The following is a 24,289-nucleotide window of genomic DNA, read 5'->3' on the forward strand; positions in this document are numbered from 1 at the left end:
TTGGACATCCACTGGAGTCCCAGTCACAACTAATCACCATTTGCATCACCAAGACACCCAAGGAATCTTTTAAAACCCCCCATTAAAATGCATTCTAACACATGAAAGAAGTGTTTGCCATTAAAGATTCACACCCAAGCAGAGAAGTCTGAGATGAACTAAAGACATTCCCATGGAAAATTAACAATTCTAGATGAAATTCTGATGTAAACTACATCGAGCAATTATAAGTGAATGCTATTTTAAATACTGGGATTTTTAAAATTTGATTTAAAAAATGCCCCGTAATATGTATCATCTGTCTTAGAACCACAGAATCATATTACATGTTACAATTACCACAATAGATTCCTATTTGGGCTCCTCTCTGATGCACAATCACTGCAGAATCAAAGAATATTCTGAGTTAGACGGGACCTACAAGGATCATCAAGTTGAACTTTTAAGTGAATGGCTTGGACAGGGATCAAACCCCCAACTTTGGGGTTATTAGCCCTATGCTCTAATGAACTGAGATAATCTCAGGATCTTCCTACTTCAAGAGCTGAAAAAGTTAACTATCTGGCCAAAGAGCCATAACTACAGAGAAGAAGACTAAACCATAGATGACTGCTATGAGACATAAAAATGTGAGTTTGAAAAACATCTTGGTGCTAGGCTAGAACAGCTCAGGTTTTGCATATGTTGCTGAAAAGATTAAAATATTAGCAAACTGTCTGTGGAAAAGAACATTTATCATCAACAAATTTTATTTGAATGACACTCCTGGTTCTTGTGTTATGCCAGGCATAAACCTCATGTCTTTTGGGATTGCTGCATCAATGCTAGATGAAAGAAGAACACTTCTCATCAAACACCAGTACGTTATTAATGAGAAATCATATGATTAATCAATCTGATTACTTAGAAGTCAATTTATCTGCAGTGCAACTGCTAGCCAAATGAAAATAAGATTACTGTGAGTACAGTTTATTAATAATACCCAGTATGCCATTGATTCAACTTGATTATAACACAGCAGGCATGTGATGCACAATATTACAAAGACATTAACCCAGCCTGACAACAGTGAATGCAGAAGAGGTTTATGCTACTGGGTAAGGCACAGAAATCCTGAAGTGTAAGTGACCACTCAATTTGCAGATCTGCAAGGAATAGTTTATTTTATGGTAGATAAATAAAGCTGCTGTAATTTTCCAGTATCCAGCTCTTAGGGCAGTTGAGATCACCTGAAGGAGTGAGTCAGTGTGGAGTTGAGACACAGACCTTGTAACACCCAAAACAGCCCCTTGAACTTCCTCACACAAAAAAGCAATTTAGCAGACACAAAGGGGAATTCAGGTTCCCCAAAGGGACACCAGTCACACATAGCTCATGAAGCTGTTTCACCCCACTGGCATCTCCCATGACTGCAGTAGATATGATCCTATTTTGAACACATATCTACAGTGATATATAATTCCCTGTGAGCATAGGTTATGGGCTGAAAATAACTTTAAAAATTATTGTGCTTCTTATTATTTCATAGATTTTATTATTCTGTAGATTATTCTCTAGTTTGTTGACCACAAAATTGTCTTTCTTCATATTTGTCTGACAACCAAAAATATCTTTTTTCACATATCTTTGTTGTCTTAATTGTGCTTGAAGGGAAAAGTGTACTATAGGTATAGGGAAAATATTAGAGAGGGAGGAAAGGAGGAAAGGAGTAAAGGAAGATCCCTGTTTGCTAGGTAGGGGAATAGGAAGAGACAGAAAGACTAAAAAATCACCCAGGTTTAAATAGAATTAATTATTGTAACTACTCTGCTAAGCCAGGAGATGAGGAAAGTGTCAGTGATGTCCAGAAGTCATTTGGTGAGATCTAGGGAAAATGCAGGTGTACAATCCAAAGCTGCTGGCATTAATTAGTCCCCACAGTGAGAAGTCAGAAGTGCAGAACAAGAAGCCTACAGGATCTCTCATTAAGCACTGGCACCTCAGCAGCCCAAATGCAGAAGATTAGGTCAGGAAGTGGAAAGAATCTGATTGATGCAGACTGTCTTTAAAAATTAAGGCAGTCAATTGCCTTTTCAGTGAGGAAAAAGCAAATCAGTGACATAAACTAGATGAGCACTTCCATAGTCAACCTAAAATGGGCCTAAAATGAGCATTAACTCTCTGATGTAGCCAAATCCTACCAGGAAAAAAAGAGGGTAAATGGAACGTATGACCTATATGTGATATACCAAGGTAAGAGTCTTCTACTTTGTATTCAATAGATATCTGGAAAACATAACTTGGCAGTTTTAACATCATATTTCAGCACATTTCTGTCTTTCCTGGGGGTTTTAGGCTACTGTAGATCCAGGAACTACTCAACTGTGTTCAGATCTTTTCTGAACCATGAGTGGTGAATTGTCTTTGTTTAGTGTGGGGAAGGTTCTTCTTTTCTCTCACAGAAAGCTCCTCTGGTCCCATTCCCCTCTGGTACCAAAAAAAACCCCTTGCAGCATAAACTCAAAACACCATGCCACTAATCCATCTACTGCATATGATGACACTAATGAGAACAAAATTTACTTTTGTGATCCAATCTGCTTCTTGAATTTGTAGAATTTATACCAAACCTATGAAAATGAATAAATTGGGAAATTAGAAAAGCTTCAGACACCACAAACTACACATTTCCTGGGATTTTATGCCTAGACTTGGGGGGAAGGGTGCAATAGGAATGATTTAGAGTTTCCACACTGGAATTCAGGAGTATTCTGGTATTCTGGAAGAATAATCTATCTAAAGCTGTCAGGGGAAAATATAAGCTTTTTTTTTTGGTTTACTCACAATAACTAAGGCTAAAATAAGGAAAGTCTTGACTGTTTGCAGTCTTTGAGTAAACTGAATAATCAGATTTGGTTCCCTAGAAAAGATACTAAACAGAAAGCACTTGCTCAGGAGATGCATTTTAAAAGGTTAAGCCTGGAGACTTCATTGATCAAGGAAAACACAGAAATGCACATGAAATGTAGAAGGAAATGAAAATTGAGCTAAATAAATTAAAAACAGGATAGACCAACACTAAATGTTGCATGGCAGTTTATGACATAAAAAGAAATCAACGAACATCCCTATAAAATTAATTTTCCCATGTCCTGCCTCTCAGTGAAGTTTTGTCAGACTTGGAAGACCAGATCTATTAATCTGGTTTCACCCTAGATTTAGCCAGTTGCATCAAATCAGGATAGTTTACAAACAGAAATACGTGTGGTATGTTTTGAGTTCTGGTATTCAACAGTTACTAATTCAGACATGCAGTAGGGAAGGTCCAAACAAAAAAAATACACAAAGTAATCAGAGAGGTCTGCAGATTTTGGGGTTTTTTATTTCATGAAATGGGTAGAATCTATTCTTATGCCCACTGGCCATGATGCAAAATTCTCCAAACCAATTGAAGTTTAACAAATACATTCAAACAACCTGGAATAGAATCTACAGGTTTTTAAAGGGAAGAAAACTTGACCCAGTACTAAGCACTACAGCATCGTAAGAATATTACTCCTCTTCCTTCAATCCCCAACAGGCTGATATAAACTTCCATATAAACCAGCAGCCAGTGACATGCCCTTTGCTTGGAGTTAGGTCTAGCCCCACAACAGTTTCTCCTCTAGCTCTGAATTTTAATTTTTTTTTTTAATGTTAAGCCAAGAGAAAATAGCTTTTGCTCATTATCATGCATCATGCATAGGCAAAAAGGCCACCATGGTCTATTAAATTATAACACTCAACTCAAGAACAGATGTCATGACTTATGGAGGTTTCTGAAGCTAAGCAAATGCACATGTGGCCATGTGGACTGTGCAGCATCATATTTATGATGGTTGGTGTGTGGCATTCTGATGACTGCAGGGTAGCAGTGTGCTAAAGCCAGCTCTTGGTAGAGCAATTTCCTTTTAGCATTTCATAGTTCATCTGCTGGGATAATAATAATTGTGTTGGCTCTGACTGGGATGGAGTTACCTTTCCCCATGGCAGCCCTCCCAGCTCTGTGCTGGGCATTGGTGGCTGCAGAGGTGTTGGTGGCACTGCAGTGTTTTGGCTCCTGCTGAGCATGATGCCTCAGGTTTTAGCTTTTATATTTTTCAGATTCTGTACTGCTTCAGTGTGTAGTTCTGAACTTCATATTAGGGGATAGTAAGCTCTCTTCACAGATCAGGTAGACAAAAAAATTACTTCTCTAGCTGGGGACCAAGGACAAATGATCCAAATTTCAGGCCAAGAGCATAAACAACATGGACTGAAGAGAGAAAAACAAGAAGGATGGGACTTGATAAGCTACAGCTATAACTGGACAATTAACTCCAACATGCAAAGGGACCAGAATTTATAAAAGTGAGAGACCTCGTGACTGGTTGTCTATTTTTTGTGACCATTTTGGGTTCATCTTGGGTGTAGCCCTGGCTGGGTTCTTGTGCTGCCCAAGGTGTATCCATTGAAAACTTTTTATAAATCTCTGCTTTATTCTTTAACTCTGTTTGGTCTCTGTTCTAGGTCTGCCTTCACAAGGCATCAAGCACCAGCACCAGCACTGTCTCCAACATTCCCCCATCAGCAGGGTGGGAGTGGGCGAGGTCCTGGGAAGGGACACAGCCAGGCCAGCTGACCCAAACTGGCCAAAGGGATATTCCATACCACAGGATGTGTGCTGAGCAGTAAAAGCTGAGGAAAAGGAGGAGAAGAGGAAGCATTCACTGTTATAATGTTTGTGTTCCAGAGAAACCATTTCACACCCTGAAGCCCCACTTCCCAGGAAGTGTCGACATCACCTGCTGATGGGAAGGAGAAAATGAATATTTTGTTTTCTTTTGCTTCTGCACATGGCCTTGATTTTGCTTCATTAAACAGACTTTATCCACAATTTTTCTCTATTGCACCCTGTCCTGTTGAGGAGGGGAATGATAGAATGTCTTTGTAAGCACCTGGCTTCCAGTTAAGGTCAACTCACCACAATTATCCTGCCATTAAAAAAAATTAGTCTACAGAGATAGGTAGAAGATAAGAGTTTCCAGCTAAGTAAGAAAATTGGGAAGGAAATAAGTTGTTTTTTTCTAATTACAACAGACCAAGATTTTTCCACAGAGACTAAAAGCAAAAATGGGAGTGGAGAGCTTTCCATTTTTCTTATTTCAACAGAGACTTGTCCAGAGGATGATGAAAATAGACACCACTCTCCAAAGAAGACTCTCTCTAATGTGATGAGATTGGCCTAAAATACAAACAGTTATTTAAATGTCTATGATGTGACTGTCTAGCAGAGAGGCAGAGGTTGAGGTCAGTTTGTTTGCCAAAAGCATACACTGACCCAATGTTTGGGATAGCAGCCTCAGGCCAAACATTCTCTCAGCCCTCGTTAATTCCCTGGTAGTTCCTCTGCACCAAGTGCTCTAGGCTTGCATATTTTTAATATTTATACAGAAATATTTGACAGAAAAGGTTGAGGGAAGCTGAGGGCAGCATGTTAATCAGAAGCCGTGAATCAAGGTTTCTCAAAAGGTTAATGGTTGCAATATTCTGGGGTGAGTTTCTAGAGCTGAGGAAACATTTTTGACAAAAAAAACACCTAAAAACCAAAACCAAAACAAAGCTAGCACTTAAAAAAAAACATAAAAAAAAGAAATTAGAAAAAAGATCAACAAAAATCAATAATAATTTTAAAACAACCAACTTTCTTTTAAAAATTGCACAATGAGCTGTGGTAAGTAGCAAGATCAAAGACACACACTAACTGTGGGACCTGCATTGTATGCAGCACCCTGCCACCAACACACACAATACTCTGGACACAAAACCTTCTTTCACAACATCCTTAATAATGACTCATAACCTCTGACTGTCACCCACAAGAACTGAAAGACAAGACCTTTTCTGGAATAATGAATTTCTCCTGCCAGCAGACACCTGGTCAGGTGAATCCTGTCTTAAAAGTGTCACTGTTCATGGGGGATATATCCATATGTCTTGAACCATGAAATGGTCCATGCAGGTGGAGGCTGAACACCTAGGAACACAGCCAAGTGCCAGGTGGTTCATGCAGAAATGTTTGAAGGGTTGCTCTTCCAAAAAATCCCTCTACAGGAAATATAAAACCATGACATGTTCTCCACAGACTTTGTGGATGCTCTGTGTGATGGAATTGAAGTAAGACATCATTCCTCAGTCTACTTACCTCTGAAGAAGTGGGTTTGCAGTAGCCAGCTCCAAACACTAGATTTTCTAATGACATACTGGACTGGTCTGGTCCCGCCTCCAGGTTGCCTTTACCAAGCCATGAACCTTTCCCTGGACGAGCAAAACTACAAGGAGAAAAATTGAGAAGAAAAAAGTAATCAGAGGAGCATTTTTAGAGAAGAATCATTGTTGTCCCAGTATTATTTCTTTGCTTGGAAAAGATTTACAATTTTGGTGCATTTTGCTTTTGTTTGTTTCAAGCTGCACTGTAAATTCATGTTTTCCTTGAAAATTATCATTGTCCAGTGTACAGTAATGTGAATGAAATTTGTTTTCTAGGCATTCAGTCGAGTGGTTTGACTGTTATCTTTAACTCACTACTTTCTCTGCTGTCTTACAGATCTTTTTCAGCATAACATCTCACCGAGACAACCATTCCACCTACCAACATGGATCACATTTTTATGCAACCTCTCATCAGCTTGCACCTTGATGGATGCAACATCTTTCTCTCTGGCTTTAACACATCCCCCTTCCTCTTTGAGTTGTGCATGATCTCTCCTAACTACCAATATCTTTTCTAGCTCATCCCAAACTTATTCTTATAGATTGTAAGTTTGGTTGCCACTTCTCACTCTCCCATGGCATTAGTTTTCAGCACCAAAATGATAAGATTTCAGCAAAAAAAAAAAAAAAAAAATTTCTGGGTGCAATGTGATTTCACTGTTATCTAAATTCGTCCTCAAAAAACTGCCAGAATGTAAGTTGTTTTATTCTCAGTGCTGACTATTGTGGTTAGTGCTCCCTTCTGGCTATATTTGTACATTTGCTATTGAAGACCAAGAACCCATTAAGGGTAGAATAACCTGTCTGGAGTTTACTCAGCATCAAGCCCACCAGAGTACCGATGCACAGCCAGAGTTCATACTTTGGATTAATCTGAGCAGTAATAACACCCCAGTTAATGATGCCTTTATATTCTTTGGAGAGGAATTGGCATTTCCAGCATGAGTCATCTCTTGCTGAAGCAGTGATATCAAACAGATCAGAGGAATTTTACCCTCCAAGTATTCAATTCTAATTGTGGGCTGTAAAGAGAGGCTGTATGACTGTCTCATCAACAACTGGAGATGAGATAACCATACTCTTAGTCCCCCTGATAACACATGCTGTACACAAACTACATCAGGATTTCAAGAGGGAAATCATATACTTGTGGGGAATGCAATGAGACAAATTACCAACTGTGATCACTAAAGTACAATGAAAGTAACCAGAAGGGTTCTTAAAAAACATGCAGGCAAAGGTGGAACTGAAATAATGAACTGTAGAGGAAAAGGGTAAAGACATTTGCTGTTTGTACCAAGTGCAGAGGCAATGCCACTGCTTCCAAACTGGGATCACCATCCACAGGTAGCTGATGCCCATCCAAGCATCCAAAATCCCATAGTACCTGGGAGACCTGGTCTTCTTGAAAGAATAAAAACTTCCAGGATGGAGAGCACAAAAAGCATCTTAAGAGCATAATGTGCCAGAACTAAATGCCACAGGGAAGTGCCACTCCTGCTGCAATGCCTTTCCAATCCGAGGTTATTTCTCTATGTAGATGTGTATCTCATGGCCACATCAGCTCAGATAAAACTAATGAAATTATATCTATACCAGATTCAGTTTTTAAGGACAGATGAAAGTTCTGAGTGCTGTACAGAAACACATAGAAAACAGAGAATCAGAGAATCACAGAACATCCTGAGATGGAAAGGAGCCACAAGAATCACCAAAATCCAACTCTTGACCCTGCACAGAGCAGCCCCAAGAATCATACCATGTGTCCAAGAGCATTGCCCAAATGCTTCTTGAACTCTGGAAGCATTTATATTAAAGATACAAACAAAAAAAATTTGTTAACAGCCATACAAAAGATGAAGTTCTTGTGTGAAACAGTTTTTGCAACATTGGAAAAAGAATCTCAAGCAAAATTACAAATTGGACCAGTTTCAGAAGGTTAAACACAAATGCCTGTCTTGTCTGTAGAACAAAACTGCTGCTTGTTATAGATAAATACTGGCAAAAAGGTCATTCCATAAGAAGGACGATGGGGTAGAACAAATCAGCAAATATCTATTCTTGCTTACGTATATTTCAATTTATACACTCAAAGAAATTTCCAGCTGGTTGCTTCTAAGCAGCATGAAGCCTTTCCATGTATTTCCTACATGCACCATTTAAGATAAAAGCAATAAATAAATAAACAAATAAATAAAGCTATTTCCAACAGACAAGAGCTATACACTGCTCTGAATAATTTCAGCTGTTATTGAATGATGTTGTCTGCTGTGGTCTGCTGGAAAGGCTGAAGAAACCAAAATAAAAAAAATGATTGCTGTGGTATCAGAGAGAAAAGCTTAAACAAATGTTCTGTGCACATGAAAAACTCCTCATTTGAATATGAGCAAAGCTTTCAAAGGTTTAAAGGGAAAGAAGAGCACTTTTTAATGCCCTTTTTTTATTTATCTTTTGCTTTTACAGCAGAGAAGGGTTTTTAATCTGTTGGTTTTATGGAAATTGATTTCACATAGCGCTGTAAAACAAAAACCTTTTTTTGGGAAACATGCCAAAACATCATCAGTCTGCTGAGGAAAAGCTTAAGTGGAAGGCTTACAAACTGCTGAGTCCCTCTAATGTTGTCTGAAGTACATTATGATGGAAGAAAATTTTTATTAGCAATAACAGTTTCATTCGCTACATCAATTATTTTTTTTTGCTGTATTTATTTCTTCTAATTATTTCTGCAAACATGCTCATTTGTATGAATCATGAACCTTGGCTACGTGTCCATTTGGACTATCTACTTAATAGCACTGATTTAGATCCTTATCCAGTATGATAACCTCAGCCTTTAATTGGAGTCAGGATAAAAAAGGTCAAAAGAGGTAACATGTGTGTGTGCCCAAGAGGATTAAAGTGTGTGCAGAACTATTAACATTTTCAGTGAAATGTTTTATGGGTTCTCTTTGAGCTGGCCTTTTGATGACCTTATCCATTAGACCATGACTGGTGAGGCCCTGGCACAGGTTACCAAGAGAATTTGTAGATGTCCCATCCCTGGAAGTTTTTAAGGTCAGGCAAGATGGGGCCCTGAGCAACCTGGTCCAGGGGAAGGTGTCCCTGCCATGGCAGGGAACGAGATGATCTTTAAGGTCCCTTCCAACCCAAACCATTCTATAATTCTGTGATTTTATGACCTTATCCTTCAAAGCAGTCTCCCAAATATTACAGCAGTCATCTATGGACACACAGTACAGTAAACTGCCTTGAAAAGTCCATTTTTTTCCCTTTGTTACAGCCTGCAAGGTCCAGAAATCAAAATTAAAGTCCTTTCTGACTCAAAGGTTATATTCAAGCAATAATTTCCAGCAGTCATGGTTACCTTCCATGAATTTGTGTCCATGACTTTGTGATTTATACTTTTGGCCTCTGTAACATCTTTTGGAATGAATTGCTTGTTGTAATAAGTGCTGAACTTTCTGGTTCTTTTGAACTTGCTATTGCAGAATTCAATGTGGCAACACTAGATTCTTATGTAGCACAAAATATTAAATTATCATTCCCTGTTTTTTTTTCTCTTCTGTGGACAATTATCTTACATATAAATGAAATGACAGTTTCCTAGCATAAGAAATGGAATGGTCTTGATGAATGTTAATTCAGATGTGTTACGGAAGCAAATCAGAAAAATTACTTTAGGGTAGTTTAATAGAAAACCATGCTCTCTTTCAGATTCAGCTGCCCAAAAAAGAAATACTTTTCTTTCATTTTTAGTTTTGTTTTGGGGTTTGGGGTCTTTCTTTTTGTAGCAGGGAAGGGTGTAGTTGTTTGGGGTTTTTTTGGTAAGCAAAACAATTTTTTTTTCACAAAGCAAAGTTTTTAGCAGAATGGGGGAAAAATTAGGATCTGATTCTTGTTTGGGAGAAAAAAAACTATTTTTCACTATATGAAATTATCAAACTGTAACAAAAACCCAACCAACCTCCATACACACAATCATCACATTTCTAAAGACAAGAAATTTCAATCTTGTGAGTAAACCAGGAGTGGAAATTCAAGAAATGATCTCGTATCCCATTTAGGCCAGATCCTTGGAGAAACCACTTCTTTATATCTCAGTCCCCTATACACAAAATATTACTGCTTTAAAAACTGAAAATATAAGTCAACCCCATAGAAATAGCACAACTCAGAATTAAACCCTCACGGTCCCCACTACCTTCTATTTGCATTTCACCAGTAACTGCCTTCTCCCACAGATCAGGAAAACTGGAGTGACAACACTAATTTCCCTCATTGTTTTAACTCAAACCTTTAATATAGCTTTTGTCAAATTCCCACTGGTACAGGGTACATGGGTGATCTGCTGGTTTGTTTTTTTTTTTTAAGAATAATCTGTGGATGTTTATGGATTGTGTTCCTCTAGACATGGTCCTCTCTTACCCAAGGAGTTTCACTAAAGTTATAATCAGTGACTGTAAAATGTTCTGAGCTCTTTTGGGTAAAATTGATAAGGTTTATTAAAATTAAATTTTAATGAAAATACATATCTCTCCTTAGATACCAAACAGAGTCAAGAGGGAATCTGGTTTGAAATCTTTAGTGATTTTGACTGCTGGAAAATGCTTGCTCATTTGTTCTGAACTTCCGTAGTTGCCATAAAACTTGCAAGCTGATAAAGCCATGTGGTGATATTTAATTTACTTTTGAGTGGGATTTTTCTTTTTAAATTTGACTCAGAAATTGTCATGTTTTTCTTATGTGATTTCTCAGCTGGTAGCACAGGAGAATGGCATGCCAAAGTGGAGGTTTATCTTTGCAGATATGAAACAAACTACCAAATAAAAGAATATTCAAAGGAAAAATCATCCAGTTATTACAGATGAGTTCCTAGAGGAAAATAATATAAACCAGCATGATTCTAATAAACATATTATGGAAGGAATAGCTCTTTACTGCATAAAAATTCCATTTTCTTTCTACAGATTAATTTACTTGCAAACAGGGTGGAGAGGGGGAATAAGTGAAGAACTTTAGTCCCTAGTATAATATTTGTGCAGTTTCAGACACAAGCTGCCCATAGGTAGGAGTCAGCAACACTTCCAGCTGTAAGAGAATGGACCTGCACAATCTGCACCCAGATTCAAGGTACACAAGGCAGCACAGTATGTGTATCATTTACAGATGGATCAGTGCTTCTGAGGAACAGGAGAATGCCTGGAAATAAACAAATTTAGGTGAGATAAAATTGCTCAAGAAGGGCCAGGGTGGCCTAATTTCTCAGTGCAGTGAAGCAGAGAACTAGATCAGCAATCTTTAAATACACTGTGACCCTCTGATTCTGTTTCCTTTTCCAGAAAGAACAAGAGAAAGGCACTGAAAAACTGAGTATCTATGTCTTGGTTGCTGTACCAACAAAATTTGTATTATATTATTTCCCCATCTCAGATTCCACCAAGATTTCTTGGTTTTCCACAGTGATTTGGAGATGAGCAATCAAGAATTCAATGTCAACAAGTAAAATCCTGAAAGTCTACTTTGGTTTTCCACATAAACTTATGTATGGAATTGGGGAAAGGAATAGAAAGTTGAGGAGAATTCAGAAATCTGAGCAAAATAAACCCCTTTCATGTGTAAGCAAGGGGAAACACGTTTGCCAGCTGCTCATTACAAAGGATCTGCTTATCTACAGGAATTTCAAGACTGGCTTTTTAAAATTTCCTTGGTGGTTTGGGTTTTTATTTTTTGGGAAGCAGTGAAGAGCTCTCTAGAGTTAATGAACCATGTTTCTTATGTTTGCCTCCTATGCGAGTCCAGTGTAAGTAAAGCACTGTGCTTGCAGCACGCCTGAGACTATGCAGACCTCTTCACCATAGACCCACCACATTTTCCTTTGGGGAAAAAAATATTTATTTTTTCCTTTGGGGAAAAAAATGAAATATTTCTTGAAGTCTTAGTTATGCTGGAGCAAAATGCCTTTTCTAACAGCTGCAGCTGGGCTAATGAGCCCTGGCTGCACTTAGAGCCCTAGCTAGTGACAGGAAGCTAAGGGAGAAGTCAGTGCCTCGGGCCAGAAACCAAACTCATCCATACAAATGAGAAAACTCCATTAATATAATAGGATAATAAGAGTCCAAAGCCCCCACTCCTCCTCCTCATCACCTTCCTCTTACAAGTGTCTGGTCACATTTAGTCCCTGGATCTTAGGTAAGAGAATGGAAGGTATTAAGGCTGTTCATGGAGGGCAGTGCCTCAGCAGGGGAGCAGTCTCAAGCTTGAACATTGTTCCCTTTTTTTGGTTATCTTTTGACAGGCTCACCTGCTCATCTCCTGTCACTCTGGGTAAAATGAGGTTGCCAGAGGCAAGCCCTCAACTTTCCAAAGAGAACTGCCACTTGGGTCATATTAGGATGTGGCATTCAACTCCTGTGTAGGGTCTGCTCTATTTCTCCCACATTCTAAAAGTCTGAAATACAACTCCATAATCTGCAGGTGCCAGCAGCACTCAGCGCAGAGACCACACCAGCACAGCAGCTGTCACTGCTCTGCCACAGCCCAGCTCCAGCCCTGGTGTCACAGTGTCCTGCTGTGCCTTGCCAAAGGGTTTGGGTTTAGGGCAAGACACAGGTGTGGGGAGAAGTGTTTCAGGTCAAAACAGCTATCACAGCCACTGACCCAACATTGCAGTTCTCCTCAGTTATTCTGCTCCTGCCTGGAAAGAAAAGTCTTGAACTTGGTCCCTGGCAGTCCAGCTTCCTGAGCCATTCCTGGGGTGCTTTTTAGAGAAGTCGAAGATCTCTAAGGATCAGAGAAAGAGTTTTTAACCAAGCTCTGGCTCAGTGCTCTGCAAGGACAAGTAAAACCAAGCAGTCCCTTCTCTGCTGCAGAGGGATGCAGCTGCCCAAGGAGCAAAGAGATGAGGCAATCCAAACACCAAAGCATGTGGTCAAACACACCATGCTTGTGGTCATCCCACATGCCCAGCAAATATGATTGCTCTGGAGATAAGTGGGCCCACAAGACCCTCATGAGGTTCAACAGATCCAAGTGTCACCCCTGAGTTTGGATATTGCCAGGTGAGAGTACAGACTGAGACTCATTGAGAGAAGCCCTGAAAAGAAGAACCTGAGGGTTCTGGTGGATGGAAAAGTGGAGAGGAGCCAACAATGTGCAGCTCAGAAAGCCAAGCATGTCCTGGGCTGCATTCAAAGCTCCATGAGCAGCCAGTGAAGAGAGGACCCTCTGTCCTGCCCTTGTGAGACCCCACCTGCAGTGCTCAGGAAATTGTGGGATAATGTGGACCTCTCAGAGCAGGCCCAGAGGAGGCCACAAAAGTACCAAAGGGCTGGAGCATCTCTCCTCTGAGGACAGGCTGAGAGAGCTGGGGTTGTTCAGCCTTGAGAAGAAAAGGCTCCAGGGTGACATTGCAGCACCTTTCAGTACCTAAGTGTAGCTTATAAAAAAGGAGTGAGTTGTTTGACAAGGGGAGGTAGTGATAGGACAAGAGGAAATGGCTTTATACTGAAAAAAGAGATTTATTTCAGATTTTATGATTTTTTAATTTTTTTTTTTTACTGTGAGGGTGGTGAGGCCCTGGCACATGTTGCCCAGAGAAGCTGTGGCTGCCCCATCCCTGGAAGTGTTCAAGGCCAGGTTAGATGGGGTTTGGAGCAACCTGGTCTAGTGGAAGCTGTCCCTGCCCATGGAAGGGGAGTTGGAACTAAAATATCTTTAAGGTACCTTCCAACCCAGACCATTCTCTGGTTCTGTGCTAACAAAGCTGGAGATGAGTTCACTCAAAGTCTGCCTCACCACCTTCCTACTCAGCCTCTCACTTTCTCAGTAAATCCACAAAGCCATTAGCAGTTGCCATGAACTTGGACTCTGTCAAAAAGCTCTGTTACACTTTTTAGAAAAGCTGAATAACGAAATTCCCATCCAGAAGCCTGCAAAGGATCCCAGACATGTGAATTTCACTCATGCTCAGGTTGGTAATAGGTGAGGGCTTCAAAGTCTCAAACCTAATGTAATATTTATTATATCAGAATTTTTAACCAGGAAAAATATCAATATCAAAATGTTCACTTGTCAAAGAAGCAGGAGGTAATGGAGGCACCCTGGAAAGGTTTCCCCAGCAGGAGCTGTTGTGAGTATACATTACCCTGAAGGGAAAGGCCTGGATTGGTCTTGCTGGTTTTCCCCTTTAAACACAAACAACATGGAAGAAGAGTAACAACAAGAGTATCTATTTTGTCATCAGAGCTGACAAAATATGAAAAGCTGAGTCCACATGGCATGTATGAACTGACAGACGTGTTTCAGGCAAAGTAGGGTTGCAGGAAAACTTCAATACAGCAATGAATTTCAATTTTACATAATTATTTTCAGGATAGGTTGCAATTTCACATATGGGTCTACAGATACGTGGAGGAATAATGTGTATATACACACAAGGTATGTGCCATGATGGGGCAGTTCAAGGTAGCAAATGAAACCACAGTGAAACACTGCATAGATACTTTTTTTTTCTTTCATAATGTAATTATCCCCATCCTTGGATGTGTTCCAGGCCAGCCTGGATGGGGCTCTGAACAGCTTGGTCTAGTGGGAGATGTCCCTGACTATGTCAAGAGGGCTGGAACTAACTGATCTTTACGGTCCCTTCCAACCCAATCCATTCTGTGATTGCATCATTTGGGGTTTATTTTTTTTTCTATAATGTGACAAAAAAAAAACAAACTCTATGGTCATTCAGGTTCTATTGTGTTATGAAAAAAAAATCTGATTGAATACTTAATTTTTTATGCTCCTAATCAACTCCAATGATCTCCAGTGATAAATGGTAAAAAGGAAAGTCCTGAGTGGTGGGAAACCCAAATAAATTCTAATTGGCTGGTTTTGTTTTAGAGTGCTTGGGAGTGCCATTTATTTTACATTACTGTCTTCATCCTGATTTATACATAGAGAATGCATGATATAAAAACTCTTTGGGTTTGGAATATTTATCAAGAAGAAGATAAATCCTCACTATCACTCTGTAAAATGATTTTATGGGCATAAGCAAATGAGACTGTATATTGTGTTGCCAAAAATTTTTATTCCACCACATTAAGTAAATACATTGTATACTTCACAAATGTCCACAAAATAGTATTTTAAAAGCTATAATAATCTGACTATGGAACAGTCGCTCATCATGTGATTTATGCCTAATAAGAATAACAAGGCTGTGCAACCCCATTCATTAGAGGATAACACAGAACTGGAAACAGTCATTAAGCCTCTTAAGCTATTGTTCTTTCATCCTTTCCTGTAGTAGAACAATGAGCAAATTATATGATCAAAACTCTCTGGTTGGAAGTAATCTGTTACAATCTAATTCACTGTTTAAAAAGTCAACACATAGAAAATCAGAGATGCAGCAGTTACCTGTATCACATCAGCAGAACACAGATATGTCACTCTGATCTGCTGGTATGAGACACATCCCTGTCACGTCTCACAGAATCATTCAGCCTTAGAATGGTTTGGTTTGGAAGGGACCTTAAAGGTTATCTACCTTCAACCTTCCTGCCATGGGCAGGGACACATTCCACTAGACCAGGTTGCTTAAAGCCCCATCCAATTTGACCTTGAACAGTTTCAGGGATGGGGCATCCACAACTTCTCAACTTCTCACAACCTCAGGCTCAGCCTCTTGCAGTCCCAATTCATTCTGTGGCATCATGTTCAAGCAATGCCTTTAAACTACTAGAGCACTGAAGAAAAGAAGTATTAAGTCAAAACACAACACCTGAGGAAAGTAAACTCTACAGATTTATCTTTCCTTTCTGACACAAATATTGTGTTCTTTGCACAATATTTGACAAAATTAAGATTTCTTGGTCATTTCAGAAAAAAGACCTTGCTGGAGTTAAGGGAAGCTGAACAAATCTGAACGCTACATTTTTCTTCAAAACCAAAGGAGTTCCCTCCCTGCCCTCTCTATCTCACATGCTGACAAGACTGGGCTCTAAGTAAATTGCCAGAAAGAGCTTTGCTTCCCTTCACCTGCTCTAAACATTAGAGGATATTGACCTCCATCCCTGTTTTACTTGAAAGAGTTCTGAATTATTTTCTTGTCATTATGAATCAGATAACATAAAGCACACCTAGACCCCATGGCAGCTGGCATTATAATACTGCACAGTCAAGCCAGATGATGCTGTAAAGGAAAAATCCAGTGGAGCCTTAGCCAGCACTGACTCCTGCGTGCCTCCTCCTAACCACTTTATGAATTATGCTGATGAGTCCAGCTGCACAAATGCTTTACATGGATGAGTCCAGCTGCCCAAATGCTTTACAAATCATCAGAGAGGAAAAACGTAAATGCTTTTACTTGCTTTTAGACTAAAGAGGAAAAACAACCAAGGAAAACACAATTTGCATTTTCCCCATTACAGGTGGGGAATAGAGAGCAAGGCTAATCCAAATTCTTAACCTCTTTCCCAAAATTTTGTTATTTTTTGACCAGACCCCCAGTGTCTTACCAAGAGAAGAGGCCTGTGTCAGAGTTTGGTTCTAAACCCCAATATCCAGCCTCTCAGCCCAGGACCAAAAGAACTTTTAAATTAATTCATCCTCTCTGCGTCTCCATCCAGTGAGCAAACTGTATGAGAGAACTCAGCAGAGGAAGCTCCTCTGCCTTCCCACAGACATTTCTGTGCCCATTACCTGATCAGAGGCTGGTGCAGAGCCACCAGGGAGGCGTGCACCGTGACGGAGACCACGGAGAGGTGGAAATAGTCGAACATGACAGGAACGTGGTGGTGCAGCCCTCGGCGGGGGTGGAAGTGCAGGCACAGAGTGCGGCTGCTGATCATGGGGATGGCTGGCACATCCCTCAGCCTGCAAGGAAAAGGGGTTTGCAGGGGTCAGTGAAAGGCTGAGCTGGCACAGATTGTAACGTGCTACAGGCAGCAGACAGAGACTGCTTGAGGTGAAATTTTATCACTCCCAGCTTCGTAAGTGTTAATGTAACTGAGGAGCATCTTGTGTCATGCTTGTGCCAAATATAAATATTAATACTAATGTAGATATAATTAATATAAATAGAAATACAAAAACATAAAGAACATATGCAGAGTTATATATGAATATACAGTATACAAGAAGAACAGATATGATACAACTCTGGTTTTCCCTGATGATTGCCCTTGATGTCCAGCTATGCGCTAGTAGGCACATCAATATCTAAATAGCAGAAGCAAATGCATTTAGCAAACTGTTCAATTTATTTAGTGTTCATAGATGGGACACCACATTGCTTATGTCATTCTGTGTAAGAACAATCAGCTCAGGCAATCTGTGAGAGTTAGAAGCAGTCCTGTGTCAAACACAGCTGAAAATATTCAGAGTACCTTCCCAGTTGTTGATCTGAAAAAAATTTTTTGGAAGTGCCCAAAATTCAAAAGAGAAATTGAAGTAATTGCAGAGGAACAGTACAAGTTGGATAAGCTTTTCTGGGTTTTGGGTTGGTATCTTTCTTTGTTTTTTTCAGTAAATAAAAGTCAAGACTTTAATTTAAAGTTTGTTTATAACTATTCCAGAATAATTTTCCTAGTGTGCAGTCAACTACATGACATCTGAGTCATCTACAGGACAGGAGACTGAGCTGTAAACCTGGAGCACACCTAAACAGATCCTCCCAATGAAAGTGAAACTTCTGAAGAGGAATTATTTTAAGGCATTAAAGATACTTCTGAAGCCAATTGTTTCCCAGAGCTCTAAAAACCTAGGAATAGATAGTTGAGTGGTGCATGGTTAGTTCCATGAAATGTTTTAATGATATTTGCAGAATATCATTCTCTAAAAATCACTACTTTTATTTATAGTAAATCACACTAATCTTTCAGGTGATAACAGAAATTATCTGTTTAGCGTGTAGAGGCTAGAGCACAATTCCATAACCTAAATGTTTCAGTTCTTTTTATTTTTGGTTGTAACTTAATGTTTGTTTTTTCTCTCTTCAAGACCCATAAGCACTGATAGTTAAGCCCCCTCCCGCCTGAGAGAACAAATTTTCTCTTTTTGTATCTTGAAGATAACAGAAATATGTTCTTGAAATTTGTTTGTGTGCTCTGTGGGTATGAACAAAATCCCACAGGGACAGTCTCAGCATGAAACACAGCTCAGATGATTTCTCTGCATCCCCTCCCACTCCCCATAAATGCTACTCTGGAACCCTATTCCCTGATTCAGTGAGGCTCAAAAACATCTGGGATCGATCACACTTCCTGCTATGTCTCAGGAAGGGATGCTACTCCCCCTTCACCTAAGATTAGAGAATCAAATTCAGTTAGAAGAAATCAAATTCAATAGGAAAACCACTTCCTCCTAAAATGTAGAGGCTATTTTCTAAATAGCAGAAAAGTGCCTAGCATGTTCATACCTCCTGTCTTTGGCCAGAAAATACTTCATTGCCTCCTGAGATAAATGCATTCCTGAGTCACAGACCCTGACCATAGGGAGGTCAATGATGATATTCCCTTTAACAGCAGCAGAGATAGACCAACATTTAAAACATTTGAGAAACTTACACTTCAAGGAAAAAAAAAAAATTCTCCGTTTAAGCAGGAATATGAGATACACACTTCAAATACAGAGAGAAGAAACAGGAAAACTTCAACACTAAGGCAAATGGAAGCCTTATCAAAGCTGTCTTTTTTAAAAAGGACTCATTTCATCAAAGTAATTTTCCAGTTGAACAGACCCCCACATCACCAACTGAGCTTTAAACCAGCACTTACTGTTGGTCACTATCAGTAAAGTGCAGGTCCAGCTTGAGCTGAAAATCTGCCTCATTCAATGCATCTTCCACCTGCAAAAAGAGACAAGGTTGCCTTTGTAAGTTGGCACCTACAACACAGAAGGCAAAGGTGGGTGGGTTTGTCTGATAACAGCAAAGGCAAAACCACACAGCAACAGCAGCATGACAGCACAGAGGCAGAACAAAGCAAATGTGACAGTGAGTCGAGGTAATTGCTGAAGGAGTCAGAGGGAACCAGAGCAGTCAGAGGTGTTATCTGCCACTGGGTGCCATGGCATGTCAAAAAAATCACTCCAGACAAGAGGAACCAGAGAGCATCAAGCTCTGCATTTGTTGGATCCTTGCTCTTGCACACCAAGAGCCAGAAGAGCATTTTTGAGGCTGCTCTCCCTCACTGAGTGAACCTTTATTTGGGTTACCTTACCAGGTGAAAGAAAGCAAGGAGTGGGTTTTCCTGTATGAGAAACAGCCACAAATCTGTGTGGTTACCAACCTGTAACTAATAGAAATTTCAAATTTTTAAGCTTAAAACAATCAGAAATGGCTCAAATAATTCTGGAAATTTCTGATCACTCATCACTGATACTTTGAGTTTATGTCTCAGCAAACCAAGGCTTTCCTGCCCCACTGTGACTCTTTCAGGCCTTTAACAGATTCATGGAGGTAGTTTGTCATTGATTCTCATGTAGACTATTTACTTTCCAAAAGTCAAAGGCCTTGGTTATTTTAAAAACTAAAACAGAAGTTAAATTTGTTACATGGCTGAGTGTGTCTACATGTGGAAGGATTCTGCTCCCCAAAACTACTGAAGAAATCATGTGTGATTCACTGGTACCTCCATTCTAACTCATCTAACAGGTCCCACCAGTAAAATTACCCATCTTTTACTGTCAATAAAATAGTTTTATTGGACTTTTGGAGACACTGCTAGAGCTAGTAGTTCATTACCTTCACTGGGAAAGAAATAAATTGGATAACACATCCCAGCTTGGCACAGTTAAAACAACTGTAATCAATGGAAATAAATAAATTAGAATAGAAGAGGATTAAGCTGTCCAGCACTTTCTTATTCAATCCTTTGACATGTCAATTCTTCTCCATGAAAAAATAGGTTTAATAGAATAAAAAAAATAATTTCTGACAACCTAAATGGAGATATGAACAAAAAAATTTACATATTGTATAACAAAATAGTAGTTTTCTCTTGTGAGATGTGCAGGGGTCCCAGGACAAGGAAAGAGATTAAAATCTTGACTCCATGTTTCAGAAGGCTGATTTATTACATTATGCTATATATTATACTAAAAATGCTATATTAAAACTACACTAAAAGAATAGAGAGAAAGGATTCATCTGAAGGCTGGGCAGGAATAGAAAGGAATGAATAACAAAGGCTCATGACTGACCAGAGAGTCTGACCCAGCTGCATCCTTGATTGGTTATTAAGTAGAAACACCTAACATGGACCAATCAAGGAAGCACCTGTTGCATTCCACAGCAGCAGATAGTTATTGTTTACATTTCTTTCCTGAGGCTACTCAGCTTCTCAGGAGAAGAAAATCTTGGCAAAAGGATTTTCATATAATATCATGGTGAGAGTTTTCTGTGAATGTAAACATCCTTTATAGCATGACAGAACACAGCAGGACGTGCACAGAAATAAATATGGAAAATTGAAGTTATTCACTAGGAGTGTGGTATTATAAATACAACTTTTTTTGCCTCAAAAAGGTGAGGTGAGATGTATGGGTTGTGTCTTCTGTCAGTGGAAAGCAGTAAGTAGAGGCAGAGAATGACCTGCTCCATCCTGAGGTACCCACTGGGGAAGGACAATTAATTTCTCTTTGTGCCTGTCTCTTTCCATTGACAGTAGGTAGAGCTTAGAGAAATATCTAGATATTCTACCTATTGGTCTAGATACATTTACATTTTAGATGGCTTCAAACAGGCAAGATGAACTCTGTTTTCCAAAGGTGATCATCATCTTCTTAACAACAGAGCACAGACTACAGTAAAAATGCACCAAAGGCAACATCAGAGGCATCTACCCTGCTCTGACAAGAAGGATTAGTAAAATAAATAACATAAATAAAATAAATAACATAAACCATGTTTAGCCAGGTTTTCCAAAGTTGAAACTCCATCAACACTGTAAAATCTTTTCCTTTTGAAGTAAGAAAATTGAGAGTCAAGGATTGGTTGTGCTTTGAAGAAATTCAAAAAATGTTAAATTTAATTCCTTCTGAAGTAATATGGTATTTCTTCTAGCATGGCCACAGGCATAGAGATGTGAAGGGAAAATTCCCACTTCTATATACTGAAAATGTGCTTTCTCTTTTGTGATTGCCTCAAAATACCTGGAAGTATGCCTTTCAGAAAAAAAAAAAAAAAAACAACCAACCAAACAAACAAACAAACAACAACAAAACCCACAAAAAACAATCTTTTTCCTTTTTAATGAGTTGCTATCACTAAAAATCACAGTTGATGGCGCTGGCAAAAAAAGTAATCATTGAAGCTACATTCTGAATTCAAACTAGGAATTCAGTATAGGGCTTTAGACAAAGCACACCTCCTCCTCCTCTTCCTCCTCCTCCCCCAAGTAAAGGGACTGAAATTTTGGGTCCTGCAACAGGCCCTGAGATCTGAGTGTGTGTTCCAAACAAGTTCAGCAGCTGGTCACACTCACCCCAAACTCTTGAGGCAGTGAGCAGATGCCTGAGAGACCAAGAGATACTCTTACTGCATGGGGTCATGCAGTAAACTGCATAAATTAGGTATTTTTAATCCCAAAACTGTATTGAAATCAGACTGATCAGAACAGTGCAAACCTCCTGTCCTAGGTTGGAAATAGGGGTATTCTATTCCAATCTGTTAGAAGTGGGGGAGTAATTTTGTTAATTGGGCAGTTTGCTTTATCACTTCCACAACCAGTCCTCCCTCCAGGAGGTATCAGCTGTTAATGGGCCAGTGAGTGTCCGTGCAGGGCCGATAAAAATGACATCATCCCACTGGGAGATGATCTGCCCAGGGGGAGGAGCCAAGCATTCCTACTTGGATATAACCTGAGATTTGGAACACCACAGCCAGCCTTCTCCATTGGATTCCCAGGGGAGCAGCTTTCTTCTCCACTGGATTCCCAGAGGAACACCAAGCCATCTACACCACCACTGGATCTTCAGAGGAAAACTCCACCCTCGTACAGGATCCCTGCTCCAGCAGAACCACACCTGTCATTGCAGGAGGACTGCAGCCACCATTTAATGGACTGCTGCCACCACCTTGACCCACAGGGTGTCAGGTTATATTCTGACTCTGTCAATAGTTTTGGGGGTTTTTGTTTGTACTATTACGTTTGTTTGGTTTTTTTTTAATTTTCCTAGTAAAGAACTGTTATTCCTATTCCCATATCTTTGCATGAGCCTTTTAATTTTAAAATCATAATAATTCAGAGGGAGGTTTACATTTTCCATTTCAGGAGAGGCTCCTATCTTCCTACCTTTCCATTTCAGGAGAGGCTCCTACCCTCCTCCTAACTAAGACAACCCCACATAAAACCAATCAAAATTCCCACTACAGAGGTAATGTTTTCCTCTTTCCCTCCCTAATATTTAACCATTTAGCCAGAGTGTCAAACTGAATGGTCTGGATGTCCCAGATCACTTAAATTTCTCTGGAAAATACAAAATCTAATATACTGTCTTATTCCAGCTTGCCTCACTCTGTTCTCTCCCTGCTACTAAATTTTCCCTGAACAGGGCCAGCAAGAAAGAAGCCAGACCAGTTCTCTATTCTACTGCAGGATGAAAGAGGCAAAGCTTCTTCTCTAATAAAAAAGAAAGCAAAGACTTATGAAAATAAATTAGAGTCCTTTGTAGCAATAAATTCTGTCCCAGCTCTGCAATATTGTTCCCTTTGAATTAAAAAAATGCTGTATGCTGGGACAATATAGAAAAAGACATCAAATAAACCAAAGAGTTTTAAAGCACTATTTGTATGGTGAAAGGCATGCTCAGTGCCACTTCTAGGCAAATAACACTGCTTCCTTCTAATACCACGCAAAAAAAAAAAAAAAAAAAAAAAAGGATTTACATATTTAAGTGTATCTAGGGTTATGCTAGAGGAGGATGGGGAGAGTTAAAAAAAAATAGCAAATAATCTAATTTGAACATACACATTGGTTTTGCTGTTTGCTCATTTTTTTGGGGGGGGGGTTGGTGTTTTTTTGGTGTTTTTTTTTTTTTTTTTTTGTTTGTTTGGGGTCTTTTGTGTTTGTTTTGGTTTGGTTTGGTTTTTTTGTTTTGGTGTTTTTTTGTCTGAGTCTATATCACCAAAACATCTCATCAGCAAAACTACCTGAGCACCGGGAGGAACAATGCTCCTCTAATATATTATTGGATAATTCCATCTGTGACAGCAGAAACTGCATGGATTGTATGAACTCAATACTTGCATTACCCAGACTTACTCCTTTGTTTATTTATCATAACTTCCATCCACAGACAAAAACAGTGAAGAGAACTTTCACCCTCAACCAAGAAAAATCACCATAGCACACAAGAGGCATAAAAAAAGGATTCACATCTGTTGTGTGCTAAATAAATTAAGAGTTATGAACACATATGATATTCAAAACACTTTAAAAATCTCTAGCTGACTTGCCAACACCACATTGCAAGGATTTCATCCAACACAGGAGATTATGTGACAAAGATACAAAACTGTCTCTGAATAGTTGTGGATGTAGTTGTGGCACACTTCAGTCTCTCCCACATCTATATCAAATTTGCAAAGCTGTGGAGGACAAGACATCAAAGCGTAAAAAAGAAGCCTAGAAGTATTAAACAAGTGAATTGTGCTAATGTCTCAATACAAAAAAAATTTTTACAGATTTTTATTTTTTGTATTTGATTCTTTAGAGTGCCTTTAGCAACTCATCTGGAACAACAGACCTGTTTATCCTCTTATTCTACATTCATGAAAACCCAAAGTTACTTTGCCACACAGAAAAAATGAGTTTGTCTGTGCCAATCCACTCTGTAAGTACAGAATTGGGCAGCTGTCCTCTTTCCAGGGAATCTCCTATGAAAAGCCTAGTGGTGATGCACACAGCACATCAAGAGTCTCAATGAATTAGCTGTGAAGCATCTTGTGGGCTATTTTTTATTTTCCATTTCATGAGGTTCACAACTTTCCTGACTAATAATGCAAAAATCATCAGAAATCATC

General features: G+C 39.3%; 1 protein-coding gene across 4 annotated transcripts in view; it reads right to left on the minus strand.

Moving 5' to 3' along the window:
• The window catches only part of FAM135B (family with sequence similarity 135 member B), a 256,450-nt gene that overhangs the window by 46,150 nt on the left and 186,011 nt on the right, over positions 1-24,289 (minus strand). For all 4 annotated transcript variants that reach the window (XM_038124640.1, XM_038124650.1, XM_038124660.1 and 1 more), the window contains 3 exons: positions 19,041-19,111; positions 16,966-17,139; positions 6,203-6,329 (listed from right to left, as the gene is read on the minus strand). In XM_038124640.1, coding sequence (XP_037980568.1) covers positions 6,203-6,329; positions 16,966-17,139; positions 19,041-19,111 — 372 coding nt within the window. The remainder of the gene's footprint in view (positions 1-6,202; positions 6,330-16,965; positions 17,140-19,040; positions 19,112-24,289) is intronic.

The sequence above is a fragment of the Motacilla alba genome, chromosome 2 (genome assembly GCF_015832195.1).
Source record: "Motacilla alba alba isolate MOTALB_02 chromosome 2, Motacilla_alba_V1.0_pri, whole genome shotgun sequence".
Classification (NCBI taxonomy): Eukaryota; Metazoa; Chordata; class Aves; order Passeriformes; family Motacillidae; genus Motacilla; species Motacilla alba.